Here is a 20,595-nt window from a genome sequence, read left to right on the forward strand (position 1 = left end):
TGATATTGTTTCAAAATGCCCTGTTGCACAAAAACAAATGGACTGAGCTCGACCACAACTTCCCCCCCGCTCTACTGTGGCTTTCTTTGCAACACTACGTCATCACCTCAAACCACTAACTTCAGCCCTGCTCAACCTACATGCTTTTTACTGACTGAGCAGTCAGACGTCCGGTAAAAAGAATCTTGCTGTGTCCGTTTGTATACCTGTTGCTGTGATGATGGGAGGCAGATTCCCAGTTCTTTCAGCTCTTCCTCTGTGGGTGAGCTTTGGCAGTGCTGGTGAGTCGAGTTTAATACTACAACCTCTGATGTTTGGTATTGACCTTGGTTATGAAATTGTTGTATGTCTGTGGGATTAACATGATGAGAAATTAGCAAAACAGTTTTCGGTTAGTGTAATTGTAAATACATTTAGTCCCCCACTGGAATAAATATTTTTAAATATAGTTAATGATGTATCATGGTTAAGTCCCATGGTTGAGATCAGATCTCATGGGCGAGTCCAGAGCATATGTTGGTCTTCAGTAAAAATATTGGAAAATGTAATCTGTTTGGAACTCATTGAACTGTTATTTGGTAATATTAATTATTGACCGTTTAGTTGATACCCTGTAACGGCATGTTTCAATAGTTGTTATTGAAGTGGGTAACGTTCATTTTTCCTTCCTGAAAATTTTAAGTAAATCATAGCTGTTTCTACTGTCTAAATGGTTTTGCCCATTGTAAGTCGCTTTGGATAAAAGCGTCTGCTAAATGGCATATTAATTAATAATTAATAATTGTTTTATTCATAGATTCTTTTTTGATAAGCCAGAGTTTGGAGCAAATTATGTAATTTTATATACAGTTGAAGTTGGAAGTTTACATGCAGTGAGGGGAAAAAAGTATTTGATCCCCTGCTGATTTTGTACGTTTGCCCACTGACAAATGGTAGGTTTATTTGAACAGTGAGAGACAGAACAACAACAACAAAATCCAGAAAAACGCATGTCAAAAATGTTATAAATTGATTTGCATTTTAATGAGGGGAAATAAGTATTTGACCCCCTCAATCAGAAATATTTCTGGCTCCCAGGTGTCTTTTATACTGGTAACGAGCTGAGATTAGGAGCACACTCTTAAAGGGTGTGCTCCTAATCTCAGTTTGTTACCTGTATAAAAGACACCTGTCCACAGAAGCAATCAATCAATCAGATTCCAAACTCTCCACCATGGCCAAGACAGAAGAGCTCTCCAAGGATGTCAGGGACAAGATTGTAGACCTACACAAGGCTGGAATGTGCTACAAGACCATCGCCAAATAGCTTGGTGACAACAGTTGGTGCGATTATTCGCAAATGGAAGAAACACTAAAGACCTGTCAATCTCCCTCGGCCTGGGCCTCCATGCAAGATCTCACCTCGTGGAGTTGCAATGATCATGAGAACGGTGAGGAATCAGCCCAGAACTACACGGGAGGATCTTGTCAATGATCTCAAGGCAGCTGGGACCATAGTCACCAGGAAAACAATTGGTAACACACTACGCCGTGAAGGACTGAAATCCTGCAGCGCCCGCAAGGTCCCCCTGCTCAAGAAAGCACATATACAGGCCCGTCTGAAGTTTGCCAATTAACATCTGAATGATTCAGAGGAGAACTGGGTGAAAGTGTTGTGGTCAGCTGAGACCAAAATCGAACTCTTTGGCATCAACTCAACTCGCCGTGTTTGAAGGAGGAGGAATGCTGCCTATGACCCCAAGAACACCATCCCCACCGTCAAACATGGAGGTGGAAACATTATGCTTTGGGGGTGTTTTTCTGCTAAGGGGACTTCCCTCAGCCAGGGCATTGAAAATGGGTTGTGGATGGGTATTCCAGCATGACAATGACCCAAAACACACAGCCAAGTCAACAAAAGAGTGGCTCAAGAAGAAGCACATTAAGGTCCTGGAGTGGCCTAGCCAGTCTCCAGACCTTAATCCCATAGAAAATCTGTGGAGGGAGCTGAAGGTTCGAGTTGCCAAACGTCAGGCTCGAAACCTTAATGACTTGGAGAAGATCTGCAAAGAGGAGTGGGACAAAATCCCTCCTGAGATGTGTGCAAACCTGGTGGCCAACTACAAGAAACGTCTGACCTCTGTGATTGCCAACAAGGGTCATGTTTTGCAGAGGGGTCAAATACTTATTTCCCTCATTAAAATGGAAATCAATTTAGAACATTCTTGACATCCGTTTTTCTGGATTTGTTTGTTGTTATTCTGTCGCTCACTGTTCAAATAAACCTACCATAAAAATATAGACTGATCATGTCTTTGTCAGTGGGCAAACGTACAAAATCAGCAGGGGATCAAATACTTTTTTCCCTCACTGTAAATCATTTCAAATTCCTTACATAAAGCAAACCAGACTGCACCATTTTCTTGTTTTTTTTGCCAGGGGCACACTCCAACACTCATAAATAATTTACAAACTAAGCATATGTGTTTAGTGAGTCTGCCAGATCAGATAAGTGTGTGAGTTGGACCAATTTCCTGTTCTTCTAAGCAACCAGAATGTAATGAGTACTTTTGAGTGTCAGGGAAAATGTATGGAGTAAAAGGTACATTATTTTCTTTAGGAATGTAGTGGAGTAAAAGTAAAAGTAGTCAAAAATATAAATAGTAAAGTAAAGTACAGATACCCCCAAAAACTACTTTAAAGTATTTTTGCTTAAGTACTCTACACCACTGGATATAGTCATTGTTTGTGTGCATCTGTTAGTTGTTGTTCGTATGTATAAGTTTGTATATGGAGCAGAGAAAAAAAACAGGAAAAAAACACCAAGAATTCTAGAATATTTGCTTGACAAGAGAGTTTGGAAATAGGCCGATAATTGTTATGTTTCACGGGTCACCACCTTTGTGAAACGGTAGTATATGGGCCGCCTTCCAGACGCTAAGGATGGTACGAGAAATAATTGTAAGGGAAGAAATATGTGTTACAGCTTCTGCAATCAGAGGAGCAGAAAGCTGCACCAAGAAAGGATCAAGCAAATCAGCACCGTTTTTTTTTTTTTATCAATCTTGCGCAAGCCGTCTTGTACATCACAAGAACAAAGTTGTGGAAATGAAAACAAAGGTTCACTAGAAGTTGACGGATCTTCCATCGAGCCAACTGGAGACTGAGAGAGGGGCAGGCAGTTGACTGGATGACCAGGGTCGGTTATTTCAAATAAAAAATCTGCCGAGATTAAATGCTGATTAAAAGCATCACATCAAATGTTTCTCAGTAAGGATGAGTCTCACACAACTTGCTTAGGCAGGGAAGGAAATTAATTTCCTTGCTTCAGTGCATTAACTGTTTTCCAAAATGTAGATGGATCACCAGCGGAGTCTAAGATATAACTTAGAAAGTAGCTAGATTTAGCTTTCTTGATTGAGGAAGTGCATCTATTTCTCAATTCCCTGAAAAACTGCCAATCAGCTACAGACAGTTTTTCTAGCCATGGCCCAGGCTGGATTTCCCATCATAACAACATCTGACATTTCTTTAGAAAACCAAGGATTTGTTCTATTTTTTACTGTAATGTGTTTAAAGGGAGAGTGTTTGTCTGCCAGAGATAAACAAATAGATTAGAACAATTCTAGATCTAATTCAGGGTCAGGCATGCAGCTGATAGAGGAAAAGTCAGACTAATACATTCATGAAGAAAAACTTGTGGGGATTTCTTTTATGTCTCTTCATAATTATAAGAGGATCGGTGTTAATCTGTTTGGTATCTCTAATACACGCAATAGGACAATGATCACTTAGCTCATTAGCAAAGACACCACTGGACAAGTACTTGTCAGAATTAAGGTCAATCAGTGAAGAGTTGCTGGATTTTCTTTTCATTAGTCTGTGTGGGTTTTGCAATCAGTTGAGTCAGGTTAAAGTCAAGACAAATATTATTTAAGTGGTCTGAGTCCAGGGTAAGCCAATCTAAGTTAAAATCCCCTAAAACGAACAACTCAGATGACAGAAAAGTCTTTAAATACTCAGAAATGGACTCCCGAGTGGCGCAGCGGTCTAAGGCACTGCATCTCAGTGCTTGAGGTGTCACTACAGACCCCCTGGTTCGATTCCAGGCTGTATCACAACCGGCCGTGATTGGGAGTCCCATAGGGCGGCGCACAATTGGCCCAGCGTCGTCCGGGTTTGGCCGGTGTAGGCCATCATTGTAAATAAGAATTTGTTCTTAACTGACTTGCCTAGTTAAATAAAATAAAAATAAAAAATAGCACCAACAGCGGGGGCTGGTAAATCCCTGCAACAGATACATGTTTATTTTGTCTTATGCCCACATCTATAACCAAAACCTATATTTTTGGGGGGGATAGTGATATTTAGAGAAGATGATGCCACAAGAGTTGATTTCACATACAGTGGGGAGAACAAGTATTTGATACACTGCCGATTTTGCAGGTTTTCCTACTTAGAAAGCATGTAGAGGTCTGTAATTTTTATCATAGGTACTCTTCAACTGTGAGAGACGGAATCTAAAACAAAAATCCAGAAAATCACATTGTATGATTTTTTAATAATTAATTTGCATTTTATTGCATGACATAAGTATTTGATCACCTACCAACCAGTAAGAATTCCGGCTCTCACAGAGCTGTTAGTTTTTCTTTAAGAAGCCCTCCTGTTCTCCACTCATAACCTGTATTAACTGCACCTGTTTGAACTCATTACCTGTATAAAAGACACCTGTCCACACACTCAATCAAACAGACTCCAACCTCTCCACAATGGCCAAGACTAGAGAGCTGTGTAAGGACATCAGGGATAAAATTGTAGACCTGCACAAGGCTGGGATGGGCTACAGGACAATAGGCAAGCAGCTTGGTGAGAAGGCAACAACTGTTGGCGCAATTATTAGAAAATGGAAGAAGTTCAAGATGACGGTCAATCACCCTCGGTCTGGGGCTCCATGCAAGATCTCACCTCGTGGGGCATCAATGATCATGAGGAAGGTGAGGGATCAGCCCAGAACTACACAGCAGTACCTGGTCAATGACCTGAAGAGAGCTGGGACCACAGTCTCAAAGAAAACCATTAGTAACACACTACGCCGTCATGGATTAAAATCCTGCAGCGCACGCAAGGTCACCCTGCTCAAGCCAGCGCATGTCCAGGCCCGTCTGAAGTTTGCCAATGACCATCTGGATGATCCAGAGGAGGAAAGGGAGAAGGTCATGTGGTCTGATGAGACAAAAATAGAGATTTTGGTCTAAACTCCACTCGCTGTGTTTGGAGGAAGAAGAAGGATGAGTACAACCCCAAGAACACCATCCCAACCGTGAAGCATGGAGGTGGAAACATCATTCTTTGGGGATGCTTTTCTGCAAAGGGGACAGGACGACTGCACCGTATTGAGGGGAGGATGGATGGGGCCATGTATCGCGAGATCTTGGCCAACAACCTCCTTCCCTCAGTAAGAGCATTGAAGATGGGTCGTGGCTGGGTCTTCCAGCATGACAACGACCCGAAACACACAGCCAGGGCAACTAAGGAGTGGCTCCGTAAGAAGCATCTCAAGGTCCTGGAGTGGCCTAGCCAGTCTCCAGACCTGAACCCAATAGAAAATCTTTGAAGGGAGCTGAAAGTCCGTATTGCCCAGCGACAGCCCCGAAACCTGAAGGATCTGGAAAAGGTCTGTATGGAGGAGTGGGGAAAAATCCCTGCTGCAGTGTGTGCAAACCTGGTCAAGACCTACAGGAAACATATGATCTCTGTAATTGCAAACAAAGGTTTCTGTACCAAATATTAAGTTCTGCTTTTCTGATGTATCAAATACTTATGTCATGCAATAAAATGCAAATTAATTACTTAAAAATCATACAATGTGATTTTCTGGATTCCGTCTCTCACAGTTGAAGTGTACCTATGATAAAAATTACAGACCTCTACATGCTTTGTAAGTAGGAAAACCTGCAAAATCGGCAGTGTATCAAATACTTGTTCTCCCCACTGTATATAGCCACTCCTATAAGATTAGGGCATCCGCTTTGCTGACAAATTTGTAGGCTATGACGATGATCAAAGCCTACTTGTCAGTACAGAATGATATATTAGCCAAGATCCTTTTTGACATGGTGTGGATAGGAGTAGGTAGGTAACAGCCAAACAGGTAATGGAGGATAACCTTGAGATCTGCATGATATACTGAGGTTACTGGTGGTCACTTGCAATAACTGTGATATTTTGCCTATAAATAGCAATTGTTCTCCTTTGTCCTCAGCGGCCATGGGTGAGTCTCAGATCTGCTATATCCTGGACGGTATCTTGTTTCTGTACGGTATCATCCTCACCGTGCTCTACTGTAGGCTCAAGGTACAGCTGCATTTCAGTCCCTCTCTTTCCCTTCCTCCCTAAATTATCTTTGATCTCTTTCTTGCTATACCCACTCTCAGAGGGTCTCTACCAATTCACACCTGTATAATACACACTTGTGCATGTGTGAAATAGGACAAATATAAGCAACCACTTAATTATTATTATTATACCCTATCCAATAGCCACGACAATTTCATGTACAGTGAGGGAAAAAAGTATTTGATCCCCTGCTGATTTTGTACGTTTGCCCACTGACAAAGAAATGATCAGTCTATCATTTCAATGGTAGGTTTATTTGAACAGTGAGAGACAGAATAACAACAACAAAATCCAGAAAAACGCATGTCAAAAATGTTTTACATTTATTTGCATTTTAATGAGGGAAATAAGTATTTGACCCCTTTGCTAAACATAACTTAGTACTTGGTGGCAAAACCCTTGTTGGCAATCACAGAGGTCAGACGTTTCTTGTAGTTGGCCACCAGGTTTGCACACATCTCAGGAGGGATTTTGTCAACTCCTCTTTGCAGATCTTCTCCAAGTCATTAAGGGTTCGAGCCTGACGTTTGGCTACTCAAACCTTCAGCTCCTTCCACAGATTTTGTATGGGATTAAGGTCTGGAGACTGGCTAGGCCACTCCAGGACCTTAATGTGCTCTTCTTGAGCCACTCCTTTGTTGCCTTGGCCATGTGTTTTGGGTCATTGTCATGCTGGAATACCCATCCACGACCCATTTTCAATGCCCTGGCTGAGGTAAGGAGGTTCTCACCCAAGATTTGACGGTACATGGCCCCGTCCATCGTCCCTGTGATGCAGTGAAGTTGTCCTGTCCCCTTAGCAGAAAAACACCCCCAAAGCATAATGTTTCCACCTCCATGTTTGATGGTGGGGATGGTGTTATTGGGATCATAGACAGCATTCCTCCTCCTCCAAACACAGTGAGATGAGTTGATGCCAAAGAGCTCCATGTTGGTCTTATCTGACCACAACACTTTCACCCAGTTCTCCTCTGAGTCATTCAGATGTTCATTGGCAAACATCAGATGGGCATGTATTTGTGCATTCTTGAGCAGGGGGACCTTGCGGGCGCTGCAGGATTTCAGTCCTTCACGGCGTAGTGTGTTACCAATTGTTTTCTTGGTGACTATGATCCCAGCTGCCTTGAGATCAATGTCAAGATCCTCCTGTGTAGTTCTGGGCTGATTCCTCACCGTTCTCATGATCATTGCAACTCCACAAGGTGAGATCTTGCATGGAGCCCAAGGCTGAGGGAGATTGACAGTTATTTTGTGTTTCTTCCATTTGCGAATAATCGCACCAACTGTTGTCACCTTCTCACCAAGCTGCTTGGCGATGGTCTTGTAGCCCATTCCAGCCTTGTGTAGGTCTACAATCTTGTCCCTGACATCCTTGGAGAGCTCTTTGGTCTTGGCCATGGTGGAGAGTTTGGAATCTGATTGATTGATTGCTTCTGTGGACAGGTGTCTTTTATACAGGTAACAAGCTGAGATTAGGAGCACTCCCTTTAAGAGTGTGCTCCTAATCTCAGCTCGTTACCTGTATAATAGACACCTGGGATCCAGAAATCTTTCTGATTGAGAGGGGGTCAAATACTTATTTCCCTCATTAAAATGTAAATCAATGTAGAACATTTTTGACATGCGTCTTTCTGGATTTTTGTTGTTGTTATTCTGTCTCTCACTGTTCAAATAAACCTACCATTAAAATTATAGACTGATCATTTCTTTGTCAGTGGGCAAACGTACAAAATCAGCAGGGGATCAAATACTTTTTCCCTCACTGTAGATCTGAAAGATTTTAGATCAGTCTTTATACCTATATACAATACAGTATGGCCATGGTAGTAGCTCCACCTTGTCCTCTGAATGGTTAGGTGGAAATGTCAACATATTGCTTATACTGATCCTACCCATCCAATCCTTTCAGATCTAAGTGCCTAAAGTCCCTGAGGCTAGGGGGTTGTTTTAGTTTCCTCTCTCTATCTCTACCAAGTTCTTACCCCATCTATCTCTCAACACTCAGTTCACCCCACAGATGTCTCCGGTGACTAATACTGGGGCTGCGACAGAAAAGCCAGCGGTGAGAAACACACTGTAACATGATCTACATCCAACTCCATTAAACTAGACCCCGTGACACCCAGACACCCAGATACATAGAAACTAGACCCTGCTGCCAAATCGATGTAACGTGATATATGCTCCAATCCATTTATTTAGTCCTGTATAACACAGACAGACAAATCTACTGCCCTACAGCTTTACAGTGGGTTGAGGGCAGAAGGGGGTTTCCAGACGAACATTAAACCTAATAGCTAATCTCTCACACGCTTCCTAAAAGAAATGCAATACACACACACACACACACACAGTCAAAGTCACAGTCACACACACAGTCCCAGTCCCACACACATCCAAGCGTATCCTGTTTCAAGATGTTGTGAATGTCTACACTTAAAAACAGTTGGGTTGGTAAATGAATAGGGTAGAAAGTATAAAAGGAAGTCACATGAATAGTGATTTATTAAAGTTCCTCTGTGTGTTTGTGTTTTTTCTAATTCCTCTTTAACGCCGACACAGAAAGCGGAGGAGGGTATCTATACGGTGAGTTGATGGTGATGATGATGATGATGGTGATAATGATGATGGTGATAATGTGATGATGATGGTGAAGATGATCTTAGTCAATGTGTGGAGTTTCAATTGTAGGGCCTTGCTTAATGATATATTTACTCTCTCTCTTTCTCTCTCTCTTTTCTCTATGTCAGGGTCTGACCCCTCATACTGCGGATACCTATGAGACCATCGGTCAGAAGAAAAGATTGAAGTAGTACAGGATGAAGAGTTGAAGAAATCATCTGTCAAATCATTTTTGTCTCTCCAAGCCTTTCCCAGGCCTCTTATGTCTTTTATTTAACATAGCTTTTAACGTTTTGAGAGAAAATGTATACATTTTTTAACATTTATTTGCATTTCATATGTGAAAGCCTCCTTTGTATGTTGTGGTATGTGTAGTAAGAGAGAGAAATGTGAGAATATCAAAAGAGGGAAGTTGAGCTGTGGGTAAAAATGTCCCACTTTTGACAGTGTATGTCTTCTTTGTATCTTACTTATACAATTATTTTGTTGTTGATTTAGCTTGAGATTGATGTTTTTAGTATTTTCAAAACTTCTCAAGTATGTTTTTATATAGATCAATATACCGTTTTATCAGATAATATACTGCTTTTTAACTCTTGAGATTTGTGTTCTGGGTGTACTTCTATGGTGCTTTTATAATAAATTCTAATAAAATATCAAAATGATGGGTCTGTGGTATCGTCCTCTTCTTTCTCACACAGTTTCTCATAGCTATTTCAGAGGCTGATTTCCGTTACACCAATGTCGTGACAACTGATCATAGCCACCGACCACACACTGTCCGACTCACATCCTGTGCGCACTGCAGAAAACCATTGTGGTGGTGAGGGCGGGATTTATCTGCATAGCCTAATGCAATGTCTGATGCCGTTAACAAGCAATGACGCTGTAACAGCTACTATGGCCTCACTTAACTGAAAGGAGAAAACAGTGAAAACATTGCAAAACATATATGGTAACAGTTTATTAAGTTGCTCTTGTACCTGTGTAATAACGTATGTAATATAATTACACTAGCTACAACCTTCTACATTCACATAGCTTACTTACATTCATTCATTACACACCATAGAAAAACAGGACGACAGCTGACCTAAACATGACCTGAACATGCAAACTCAAAAAGATGTCGAATTATGAAACATGTCTTGGCAACTGTACTGGATAACAAAATAGGGCATAGGCAGTGACATTAAATCAAAATCTCACATTTCAACTTTTGAATGATGCTCCTAATCCAATGAGTGTGTACGAAAGAGAGAGGGGGGCGAGAGAGCGAGAGAAAAGAAAAGGTGGTCAGTTTACCCAGCAGAAAGTGCCTGAGGGGTTTAACTGAACTGTTTTAGAGGTAGACAGATACCTGTTTCATTTCTTCTTGAACCCCTTCAGTAGAGATGTAATTCTGTCAGCTTACCTTTCAACTCTTTTTAATGCACAGGTTTAGCAATTAATTGTTACCCCACCTATGTAGATGTCAACAACCATTTTCTGGTGTCTAAATTGATAGATGTAGATCATGATGTAGATAGATAGATGTATCTTAGTTTGTTTCTTCGATATAAAGATAAGTTGTTTAGGCTACTGCATCTAGAGGGCCTGTGTACTGTGCCTACATCATTTCACCTCACTGTTGAGCCTCGTGGAAGGCTACATGTAAAGGCTTGAAAATAACTGTCTGTTACTTTAACTAAACTGGAAAGGTGACTTCCCAGGTGTGTGTGTGTGTCAGAGAGAGAGAGAGAGAGAGAGAGAGAGAGAGAGAGAGTGTGCTTGTAACAGGTGTATCCAAGAAAACAGGTAACCGCGCCTACTTTTGAGAAGCCAGAATATCGTATGTTAGTGTCAATGAAACAGAACATAATTTGTGCATTTCACTAGGCATCAATTATTACTTTGCCAAAACGCAATAAAAGGCATAGGCAGCACTTTTCGCATTGAGAGAAAAAGCAACTTTCCAAAGGACTTGGAATAAGATAAACCAACAACAGCAAGCAGGACATTGTCCAATCATAAACATTGGCTAAATCTGAGGATCTATACTACTTTTAGCCTTCTTTACACTCCTGTCTTGGATTTGACACTGGATGAAAGAAAGTTCACTGTCTGATGAGATCATAAACTGAGGTTAAGCGGAAATTGGACCAATGTCACGACAAATTTCAGCGTTGGAATAGACCACAAACCTCTAGCTGTCTCCAGATTTATCAAGGCACAGTCGGGCGGACCACTCCACCGAACTGGGGAGAATGACATCTCACCTGGGCAGACTGACACCACTGCTGTGGATCCTTTGGAGTTTCAGTAAGTTATTTATTCATTATTTAATGTTTAGACTATGAGAAATAACACTGCAATAGGGATAAGTAAGGCGCTATAAACAAAATAACACACAACAATGACAACTATATACAACTAAAGCGCTGCATTTTTATTTTGGTTTATCTATAGTCCTATGTATTTTGGTAATTGACCTAGCAAGTCGTTTTTTATATAAGTATTTAAATAAATAGGCTACTGCCAACTTTGGCTCTTGTTCAGCTTCCTGGGTTAGTCTTTGCTGGATTAGATGAACAACACTTGAGGAGATATTTCAGGAAAAACAGGTTACTGTTGATCAATTTCCCCCCTCATGTCTGTGATTCAGTCTGACTCCTTTCCTGTGCACTCTCTCTCTCTCTCTCTCTCTCTGACACACATCTGTCTGTATGGGGATCAGAGAAGGATTGCAGAAGGCACCTGTTGTCCTGTACTGTATTTATATAAGCTGATGTATAATGACTGTTTTTAAATGAGGAAAACAGAGACATGGTTTGTGTGAGACAGAGACAGAGCGAGAGAGACAGAGCGAGAGAGAGACAGAGAGAGAGAGAGAGAGAGAGAGAGAGAGAGTATGTCTCTTATCCTGACAGTGTGTATTTAATCATGCTCAGAGGAGATGAGAGACAGTCAGTCAGACAGACGGGCCGGATGCTGTGTCATAGGTGGAGTGTTATGCCAGTAATGTGGCACAGGTAGATTCCTCAGCAAACCTAAAATCCTTGCCTGCCTCTACTCCATGTTCACTACTCTTATGTGACACAAGAGTAACACACTGCTCACATGGAAAAATACAGCACCTGGCAGCTTGGTAGACAACAAAGTGAACTGGTAAATACATAAATCATACTAAAGACAATCTGCCTGTTGTTTACACACACACGCTCACGCATGCCACACACACACACACACACACACACACTACTAGTTCAACAACAACAAAAATAACCACCGTTGAATCAGTACAGCCATATCAAAACAGCTTTTACTATGGGCATATAATATGTTATCTGGAACTGGTATCTTTAACTAAATGTATCATGGGTCAAATCAAATCAAATCAAATCAAATCAAATTTTATTGGTCACATGCGCCGAATACAACAGGTGCAGACATTACAGTGAAATGCTTACTTACAGCCCTTAACCAACAGTGCATTTATTTTAAACAAAAAAAGTAAGAATAAAACAACAACAAAAAAAGTGTTGAGAAAAAAAAGAGCAGAAGTCAAATAAAGTGACAGTAGGGAGGCTATATATACAGGGGGGTACCGTTGCAGAGTCAATGTGCGGGGGCACCGGCTAGTTGAGGTAGTTGAGGTAATATGTCTAAAATATAGCCTACATTGAACAAGATTACAATATATTTACATAACATTTGTATTAGTATTTGGTAGGGTGTATATATGATTTTTCTGTTAGGCTAAGAGTGAGCTGTTTGGCAAAAAAAGAACGCTTTGTTTTAATGGTAACAGCAGATTGCAATAAGGCCTTCATTCCATAAGGATCATCAATGTTGTGACTTGGCAAAACAGTCTGCCACTGTAGAGAAAATAAGATGACTACATTGAATTGGTCAGTGAGTTTACAGTTCTACCTAAATACACACAGGTTGCGCATACATACGAGTGTGTATATGTGTATGTATGTGTGCATGCCATGCATGCATGCGTGCGTTTGCATGCACTGTGTGCGTGCACGTGAGTATGTGTTTGTGTGTTTCTCTGGACAAGAGGTTCACTAGCGCAACAAGTCGAGCAACATGTCTTCACTGACACATCGAATGGCTTGTCCTAGTTTCTCTCTGTCCTCCCTCTGACTGCCTCCCTTTCTTCTTTGTGTACTCTTCCTCCCCCCATCTCTTGGCCTCTCTGTCTTCTTTCCAATCACATCTCTCTATTCTCTACACCTCCTCTGTTTCTGTCGCTCACCTCCTAAAGTATATGTAAGGACAGTGAGGAAAGTGTCAGACTACAAATCCTCAGTCATGGTTCAGTGCAGTCTTCCTGTCTCAATGTCACGGTTAACTAAGCCAGAACCCAGAAGCAGACCAGGACACGGTACGTGAGACAAAGGTGAGTGTTTATTAATAGAGTCCGAGTGAAGCTGAATAATCCAGGGAACAGAGCGGGTGGCGTGGATGGGTTGTTGAGGGTGCAGTGGTTGGTCCGGTACTGGCTCGGCAGCCGCCGACCATCAGGCAGAGGTTGGGTGAAGGTTCCGGGTGAGAGACTGCAGACAGAACAAAACGGAGGTCAGTACACAGCAAGTCAAAAAGGTGCAAAACAACAAAACTAACACTACTGGCTCAGAGACTGATACGCTGACAACATACTGTTCATGGCTAACGATCCGGCAGGAACTGGATGTTGGGCCAGAGCCTAAGAAGGGTGATGATCAGGACCAGGTGTGCAGATTGCTGATGGGATGCAGGTGCGGAAAACCAGAGCGCTCCCCGGAGCGTTCCCGAACCCTCGGGAAACTGGAGAATACGAGCAGGAACACTAGTCACCAGACAGGACCCGACTCAGACAGCCGGGATCGTCACAGTACCCCCCTCCGACGAACGCCACCGGGCGGACTTCCCGGAGCGCCAGGATGGAGGCGGTAGAAGTCACTGATGAGGTCTGCGTCTAGGACCTGTCGCCGCGGAATCCAACTCCTCTCTTCAGGGCCATACCCCTCCCAGTCCACGAGATACTGGAAACCCCGGCCCCGCCGTCTGGAATCCATGATGCGACGCACCGTGTAGGCAGGACCACCTCCGATCATCCGAGGAGGAGGAGGAGGAGGCGGAGGAGGCAACAGAGGACTGAGGAAGACAGGCTTGAGGCAGGAGACATGAAAGGTGGGATGGACTCTGAGCGTCCTCGGTAGTTTGAGTCGAACTGCCACTGGATTGATCACCTTCTCCACCACAAACGGACCAATGAACTTCGGTAACAACTTCCTAGACTCAGTCCGTAACGGAAGATCCCGTGTGGCCAACCAAACCCTATCTCCGATGGTATAGGTGGGAGCGGGGAATCCGGCGACGATTCGCCTGGAGCTGATACCGGTCCGAAACTCTAAGGAGTGCCTTTCTGGCCCGATGCCAGGTCCGGTGGCAACGCCGAATATGGGCCTGAACAGAAGGCACTGAGAGCTCCTTCTCCTGAGAAGGAAACAGGGGAGGTTGGTAGCCATACAGGCACTGGAAGGGAGACATCCCAGTGGCAGATGTAGGAAGAGTATTGTGGGCATACTCAACCCAAGGCAACTGAGAGACCCAGGAGGTGGGGTTGGAAGAGACCAGACAGCGTAGCGTTGATTCCATCTTCTGGTTGGCTCTCTCCGCCTGACCATTGGATTGGGGGTGAAAACCAGATGTGAGACTGACCGTAGCTCCAATGGCCAAACAGAAGGACTTCCAGACAGCAGAGGTAAACTGAGGGCCACGGTCGGAAACGATATCACTGGGCAAACCGTGGACCCTGAAAACCTCCCTAACCAGGATCTCGGACGTCTCCGAGGCAGAGGGAAGCTTGGCAATTGGCACAAAGTGGGCGAACTTGCTGAATCTGTCCACGATAGTCAGAACGACCGTGTTCCCCTCAGAAGCGGGCAACCCCGTGACGAAGTCCAGGGCCAGATGCGACCATGGTCGCCGGGGAATAGGAAGGGGGTGAAGTAGTCCAGAGCTGGGCCGATTGGTACTCTTATTCTGCGCACACACTGGACAGGCAGCAACAAAACCCCGAGTATCCTCGGCCATGGCAGGCCACCAAAAACGTCTGCGAAGAAACGCCATAGTCCGAGCCACGCCAGGGTGACAAGCCATCTTGCTGGCGTGGGACCATTTGAGGACAGCAGGACGAACCGACTCAGGCACAAACAACCGACCGGGTGGACCGTTACCGGGACCGGGCTGAGTCCGAAGGGCCGCCAGCACCTCCTCCTCAATCTTCCACATAACTGCTCCCACGACGCAGTTCCGGGGAGGATTGTCTCGGTCTTGGACCCACTCTCCTCCGTCTTGGAGAACATCCGGGACAAGGCGTCCGCCTTGCCGTTCTTAGATCCAGGTCGGAACGTCAGGGCAAACTTGAATCGTCCGAAAAACAACGCCCACCTGGCCTGGACGGGAGTTGAGACGTTTAGCCGATTGCACGTAAGCAAGATTCTTGTGGTCCGTCCAGACAATAAACGGTTGCTCCGCCCCCCTCCAACCAGTGGCGCCACTCCTCCAAGGCAAGTTTCACCGCGAGAAGCTCCCGGTTACCCACATCGTAATTCCTCTCCGCAGGCGAAAGGCGACGAGAGTAGTAGGCGCAGGGATGGAGTTTACTGTCCGTGGAGCATCGCTGCGACAGGATGGCGCCAACTCCCACATCAGACGCGTCCACTTCAACGACGAACTGACGGGCCGTGTCCGGTTGAGAGAGAATCGGTGCGTTGGTGAATCGCCTCTTCAAATCCAGAAACGCTCGATCCGCCTCCGGATTCCACTTGAAGGTCCTGATGCTGGAAGTCAAGGCAGTTAACGGAGCGGCCACACGGCTGTAATCCCGGATGAATCTGCGGTAGAAATTCGCAAACCCCAAAAATCTCTGGAGCTGCAATCTCGTACCGGGCTGGGCCCATTCCAGAACCGCTCTAACCTTCTCCTGGTCCATCCTAATCTCTCCCCTGGAGATGATGTACCCGAGAAAGGATGTCGTGTGGGCGTGAAACTCGCACTTCTCGGCCTTCACAAACAGGCGATTCTCCAACAATCGCTGCAGAACCTGCCGGACATGCTGGACGTGGTCGGAAGGTTCCTTCGAGAAGATCAGAATGTCATCCAGGTAAACAAACACAAAGAGACCGATCATATCTCTCAGGACGTCGTTCACCATACTCTGGAATACCGCTGGAGCATTGGTCAGTCCAAACGGCATCACCTGATACTCGAAGTGACCCATCGGTGTATTGAAACCCGTCAACCACTCGTCCCCCTCTCTGATCCGGACCAGGTGATACGCATTGCGTAGGGTCTAGCTTGGTGAACACCGTAGCACCCTGTAAGGAGTCGAAGGCAGAACTCATCAAGGGCAGGGGATACTTGTTCTTGACCGTGATGTCATTCAACCCCCGATAATCAATACACGGTCGAAGAGAGCCATCCTTCTTACCCACAAAGAAGAATCCTGCCCCCAGGGGTGATGACGAGGGACGAACGAGACCAGCAGCTAGGGACTCCTTGATGTAGGTCTCCAACGCCTCACGTTCAGGTCGGGAGATACTGTATAACCTTCCCTTGGGGTAGACAGCTCCAGGGACCAGGTTGATGGCACAATCATATGGTCGGTGGGGAGGGAGTGACAGAGCCTTCTGCTTACTGAAAACTTCCCCCAAATCGTGATATGTCTCGGGAACCAGGGACAAATCTGGGGGTTTAGCCTCAATCACCTGACTGGGAACCGAATGGGGGCAGGCAGTCTTGAGACAGTTAGCATGACAATCAAGGCTCCAACTCGTTACCTTGCCCGTCACCCAATCGAACGTGGGATTGTGTTCCTTCAGCCAGGGGTATCCAAGGACCAGAGGAACATGGGAAGACGGCAGAATGAAGAATGAAATCATCTCAGAATGATTCCCCGACAACCGCATCTTAACCGGTTCAGTCCTCATCGTGATACGTGCCAGACTACTGCCGTTCAGAGTGGTAGCTTCAATGGCTTCCGGCAATTGCTCCTTGGAAAGCCCCAGCTGTTCCACCAACTCGGCATCTAGAAAGCTTCCATCGGCACCTGAATCGATAAAAGCGTTAATCGCTAAGCTCTGATTCCTGTTCATAAGGGTAGCCGGGAAACGGGGTCTGACAGAGGTATTGAGAGGTCGAAACTGGCTCGCTAAAAGTCCTCCCAACTTTAGCGAGCCGCGCAGTTTGACGACCCGACTGGATCCTGAGAAGCTGATCGGTTGGACGGAACCCATTGCTTCTCCCTCCTTCGCTCTCGGACTCGATTATCCACCCCGAATAGACAAAGCTACCAAGCTGTCCAGGTCACTAGGCTCCGGATAGGAGATCAACTCATCCTTGAGCTGCTCCGACAGACCCTGGTAAAAGGCCGCTTGCAGAGACTCCTCGTTCCACCCACTCTCCACAGCCAACGTCTTGAACTCGATCACGAAGTCGGCCACGCTGCGAGTTCCTTGGCGAAGCGAAAACAGGCGCCTAGCTGCGTCCCTCCCTCGGACGGAATGGTCGAAGAGCTTCCTCATCTCGGCCGTGAACCCCTGGTATGAAGCCATGCAGGGATCCTGTCGTTCCCAAACGGCTGAAGCCCACTCCAGCGCTCGACCACGCAGCAACTCAATCACAAAGGCTATCCTAGCCTTGTCTGTGGCATAAGAGTAGGGCTGTAGATCGAACACTAGTCCACACTGCATAAGGAAGGAACGGCATCTTCCCAGCTCTCCCTCATACTTATCCGGCGTCGGAACCTTGGGCTCACGGATGGACACAGCTTCAGAAGCGGCAGGCGAGATGGGTGAAACCGGTAGTGGATCCTCCACCGGACACTTGCGTTGGTTCTGGACCTCCGTCAGACCGGTAGAAAGGTTCCGAACTGACAACGCGATCTCCTGTAGTACCGTGCTATGATGGCCCAACATCTTCTCCTGCTGGGTAATAGCATGGCGAACAGAGTCCAGGTCCGCTGGGTTCATTACTGGCCGGATCGTTCTGTCACGGTTAACTAAGCCAGAACCCAGAAGCAGACCAGGACACGGTACGTGAGACAAAGGTGAGTGTTTATTAATAGAGTCCGAGTGAAGCTGAATAATCCAGGGAACAGAGCGGGTGGCGTGGATGGGTTGTTGAGGGTGCAGTGGTTGGTCCGGTACTGGCTCGGCAGCCGCCGACCATCAGGCAGAGGTTGGGTGAAGGTTCCGGGTGAGAGACTGCAGACAGAACAAAACGGAGGTCAGTACACAGCAAGTCAAAAAGGTGCAAAACAACAAAACTAACACTACTGGCTCAGAGACTGATACGCTGACAACATACTGTTCATGGCTAACGATCCGGCAGGAACTGGATGTTGGGCCAGAGCCTAAGAAGGGTGATGATCAGGACCAGGTGTGCAGATTGCTGATGGGATGCAGGTGCGGAAAACCAGAGCGCTCCCCGGAGCGTTCCCGAACCCTCGGGAAACTGGAGAATACGAGCAGGAACACTAGTCACCAGACAGGACCCGACTCAGACAGCCGGGATCGTCACACTCAACCTCTCATTCTCTCTCTCTCTCTCTCTCTCTCTCTCTCTCTCTCTCTCTCGCTCTCTACACTGTAACATTGTGTTGTATTTCTATTGTAACTGTCTTTATCCTGTGTTTTTTTAAATGACGTCAACGACATTTTCCACAAGGGGACAATAAAGTCAACAAATAAAAAGTCTCTCTTTCTCTCCCCTCTCCCCCTCCATCTCTCCTTCCCACGCTCTCTCTCCCCCAGTTGCTGTGGTGCAGGGGGACTTTGTGGAGCCCTCTCCCCTGTTCTTAATGCGCTCCCTGGCCGAGGCTGAGACCCGGCTGCCCTGCCAGTTCAAGGTGGAAGTGGGCCAGGTGGTGGTTCAGGTCTGTAGCATGATTTACTACAGTACCCACAGTGCTCTGTTCAACATATCTGGTTTTATCTTAGAAAAGACGTCCCTAACATAATGGTCTCGTCTCTCGTTGTCACAGGTCACCTGGACCAAGGAGAAAGCAGATGGCACCAAGGACCAGATCATCACAGTACACCACACTGCCGGACACACAGGTAGGACACACACGTATAGGTGTTAAAGTACTAAGAGTGTCAACCATCCATCTCTTTATATTACATTGGTCGTTCATCTGCTTTGCTAGCACTCGAAGCCTCACAAGTTATATTTTGAGTAGATGATTGTAATATTCATATGTGTCACCATACTGAATTGTAATTGGATGCATCATACTGTGCAATGATTGGTTAAGACCACCCAGGTGGTGAGGTCATTCTAAGATGATCATGGCCAGAGACACATGGACATGCACGTTATAGCTAGTTAATAAAGAGCTACGTTTATAAATATCCTGTCGTCCTGCATTTTATTATTTTGTACAAAGCGTACAAAACAAGACATGGTGTCAGAGTAAAAGGACTAAAAGATGGATTTTGCTGGAGTTCCTTCACCTCGAATGGATTGGGGGTCTACAAATCTACCCGATGCATGGCGTAAGTTCAAACAGCATGTGGAGCTGATGTTCACGGGTCCTCTGAAGGAAAGAGGAGAAGAGGAAAAGTGCAGCTACCTGCTCCTCTGGATCGGTGAAAAAGGGAGAGACATTTACAACACATGGACACTTACCGAGGCTGAATCAAAGGTACTGAAAACATACTACGATCGTTTTGAAGCATATGTTTTGCCAAAGACCAATACAATTTTCGCTAGGTACAAATTCCATGAGAAAGTACAAGGCGCTAGTGAATCGTTTGAACAGTTTGTCACTGAGCTGCGTCTGCTTGTGAAAGACTGTGATTATGCAAACAAGGATGAGATGGTCAGGGACCGTATTGTATTTGGAATACAATCACCGCGAGTGAGAGAGAAACTTTTGAATGTTGGATCAGAGTTAACGCTGGACAAAGCTATCGACATAGCCAGATCTCACGAGCTAGCACAGGTTCAGATGAAAACCATTTCAGGCGGCAGCATGAGCGCATCACGTGAACAAGCAGTGCACGCAGTCAGGCAGACATCAAAGCACACCTCCAGTGCCCAGAGAGCATGTTTCAGAACGGAGACAGACAGAACTCCAAAACAGAGCGACACAGACTCCAAACGCCCCAAAACATGTGGATATTGTGGATACAAAGTGCATGGCGAACAGGGGAATTGCCCAGCTAAAGGCAAACAGTGTACTAAATGTGGAAAATGGAATCACTTTGCAAAAGTGTGCAGAGTTTACCGTGGAAAAACAGTACATACAGTGAGTGAAGATGAAATGTCAATCAAAGAGTCAAATGCTGATGAACTGTTTATTGATTCAGTGACACAGAAAAGTCAGATATCAGAGACAGAGCAAGCCTTTGCTGACATTGAGATAGGAAGACAAGGCACAGAGCTAAAATTCAAACTAGACACTGGTGCACAAGTAAACATTATTCCTCTGAGTAAGTACAGAAGCTTGACATCTGAGTGTGAGCTACAGCCCACCACGCGCAGACTGACTGGTTATGGTGGTGAACAGCTCCCAGTAAAAGGCACATGCACTCTCAAATGCAAATACAAGGA

At 45.2% G+C, this 20,595-nt stretch overlaps 2 protein-coding genes across 2 annotated transcripts in view; both read left to right on the forward strand.

Moving 5' to 3' along the window:
- Nucleotides 1–19: 19 nt before the first annotated feature.
- Nucleotides 20–9,665, forward strand: fcer1g (Fc epsilon receptor IgFc epsilon receptor Ig). Its single transcript, XM_041867620.1, has 5 exons — nt 20–281; nt 6,245–6,336; nt 8,384–8,440; nt 8,941–8,964; nt 9,129–9,665. Exons 1-5 carry the CDS (start codon nt 218–220, stop codon nt 9,189–9,191), a joined length of 300 nt encoding a protein of 99 aa, XP_041723554.1. The 5' UTR covers nt 20–217; the 3' UTR covers nt 9,192–9,665.
- A 1,154-nt stretch (nt 9,666–10,819) lies between these two features.
- The window catches only part of LOC121554465 (nectin-4-like), a 34,330-nt gene continuing 24,554 nt past the window's right edge, over nt 10,820–20,595 (forward strand). Inside the window, exons 1-3 of the mRNA XM_041868063.1 lie at nt 10,820–11,301; nt 18,792–18,913; nt 19,022–19,097. Coding sequence (XP_041723997.1) covers nt 11,247–11,301; nt 18,792–18,913; nt 19,022–19,097 — 253 coding nt within the window. The 5' untranslated portion in view covers nt 10,820–11,246. The remainder of the gene's footprint in view (nt 11,302–18,791; nt 18,914–19,021; nt 19,098–20,595) is intronic.

Source organism: Coregonus clupeaformis, chromosome 39 (assembly GCF_020615455.1).
Source record: "Coregonus clupeaformis isolate EN_2021a chromosome 39, ASM2061545v1, whole genome shotgun sequence".
NCBI classification, from domain to species: Eukaryota; Metazoa; Chordata; class Actinopteri; order Salmoniformes; family Salmonidae; genus Coregonus; species Coregonus clupeaformis.

Excerpts from the sequence above, each read along its gene's own strand:
- fcer1g (XM_041867620.1), top strand. The coding sequence starts at position 218 with ATGATGGGAGGCAGATTCCCAGTTCTTTCAGCTCTTCCTCTGTGGGTG. Across the intron at positions 8,441-8,940 it reads CTGCGACAGAAAAGCCAGCG|AAAGCGGAGGAGGGTATCTA; the intron begins GTGAGAAACACA and ends ACGCCGACACAG. Across the intron at positions 8,965-9,128 it reads CGGAGGAGGGTATCTATACG|GGTCTGACCCCTCATACTGC; the intron begins GTGAGTTGATGG and ends TCTCTATGTCAG.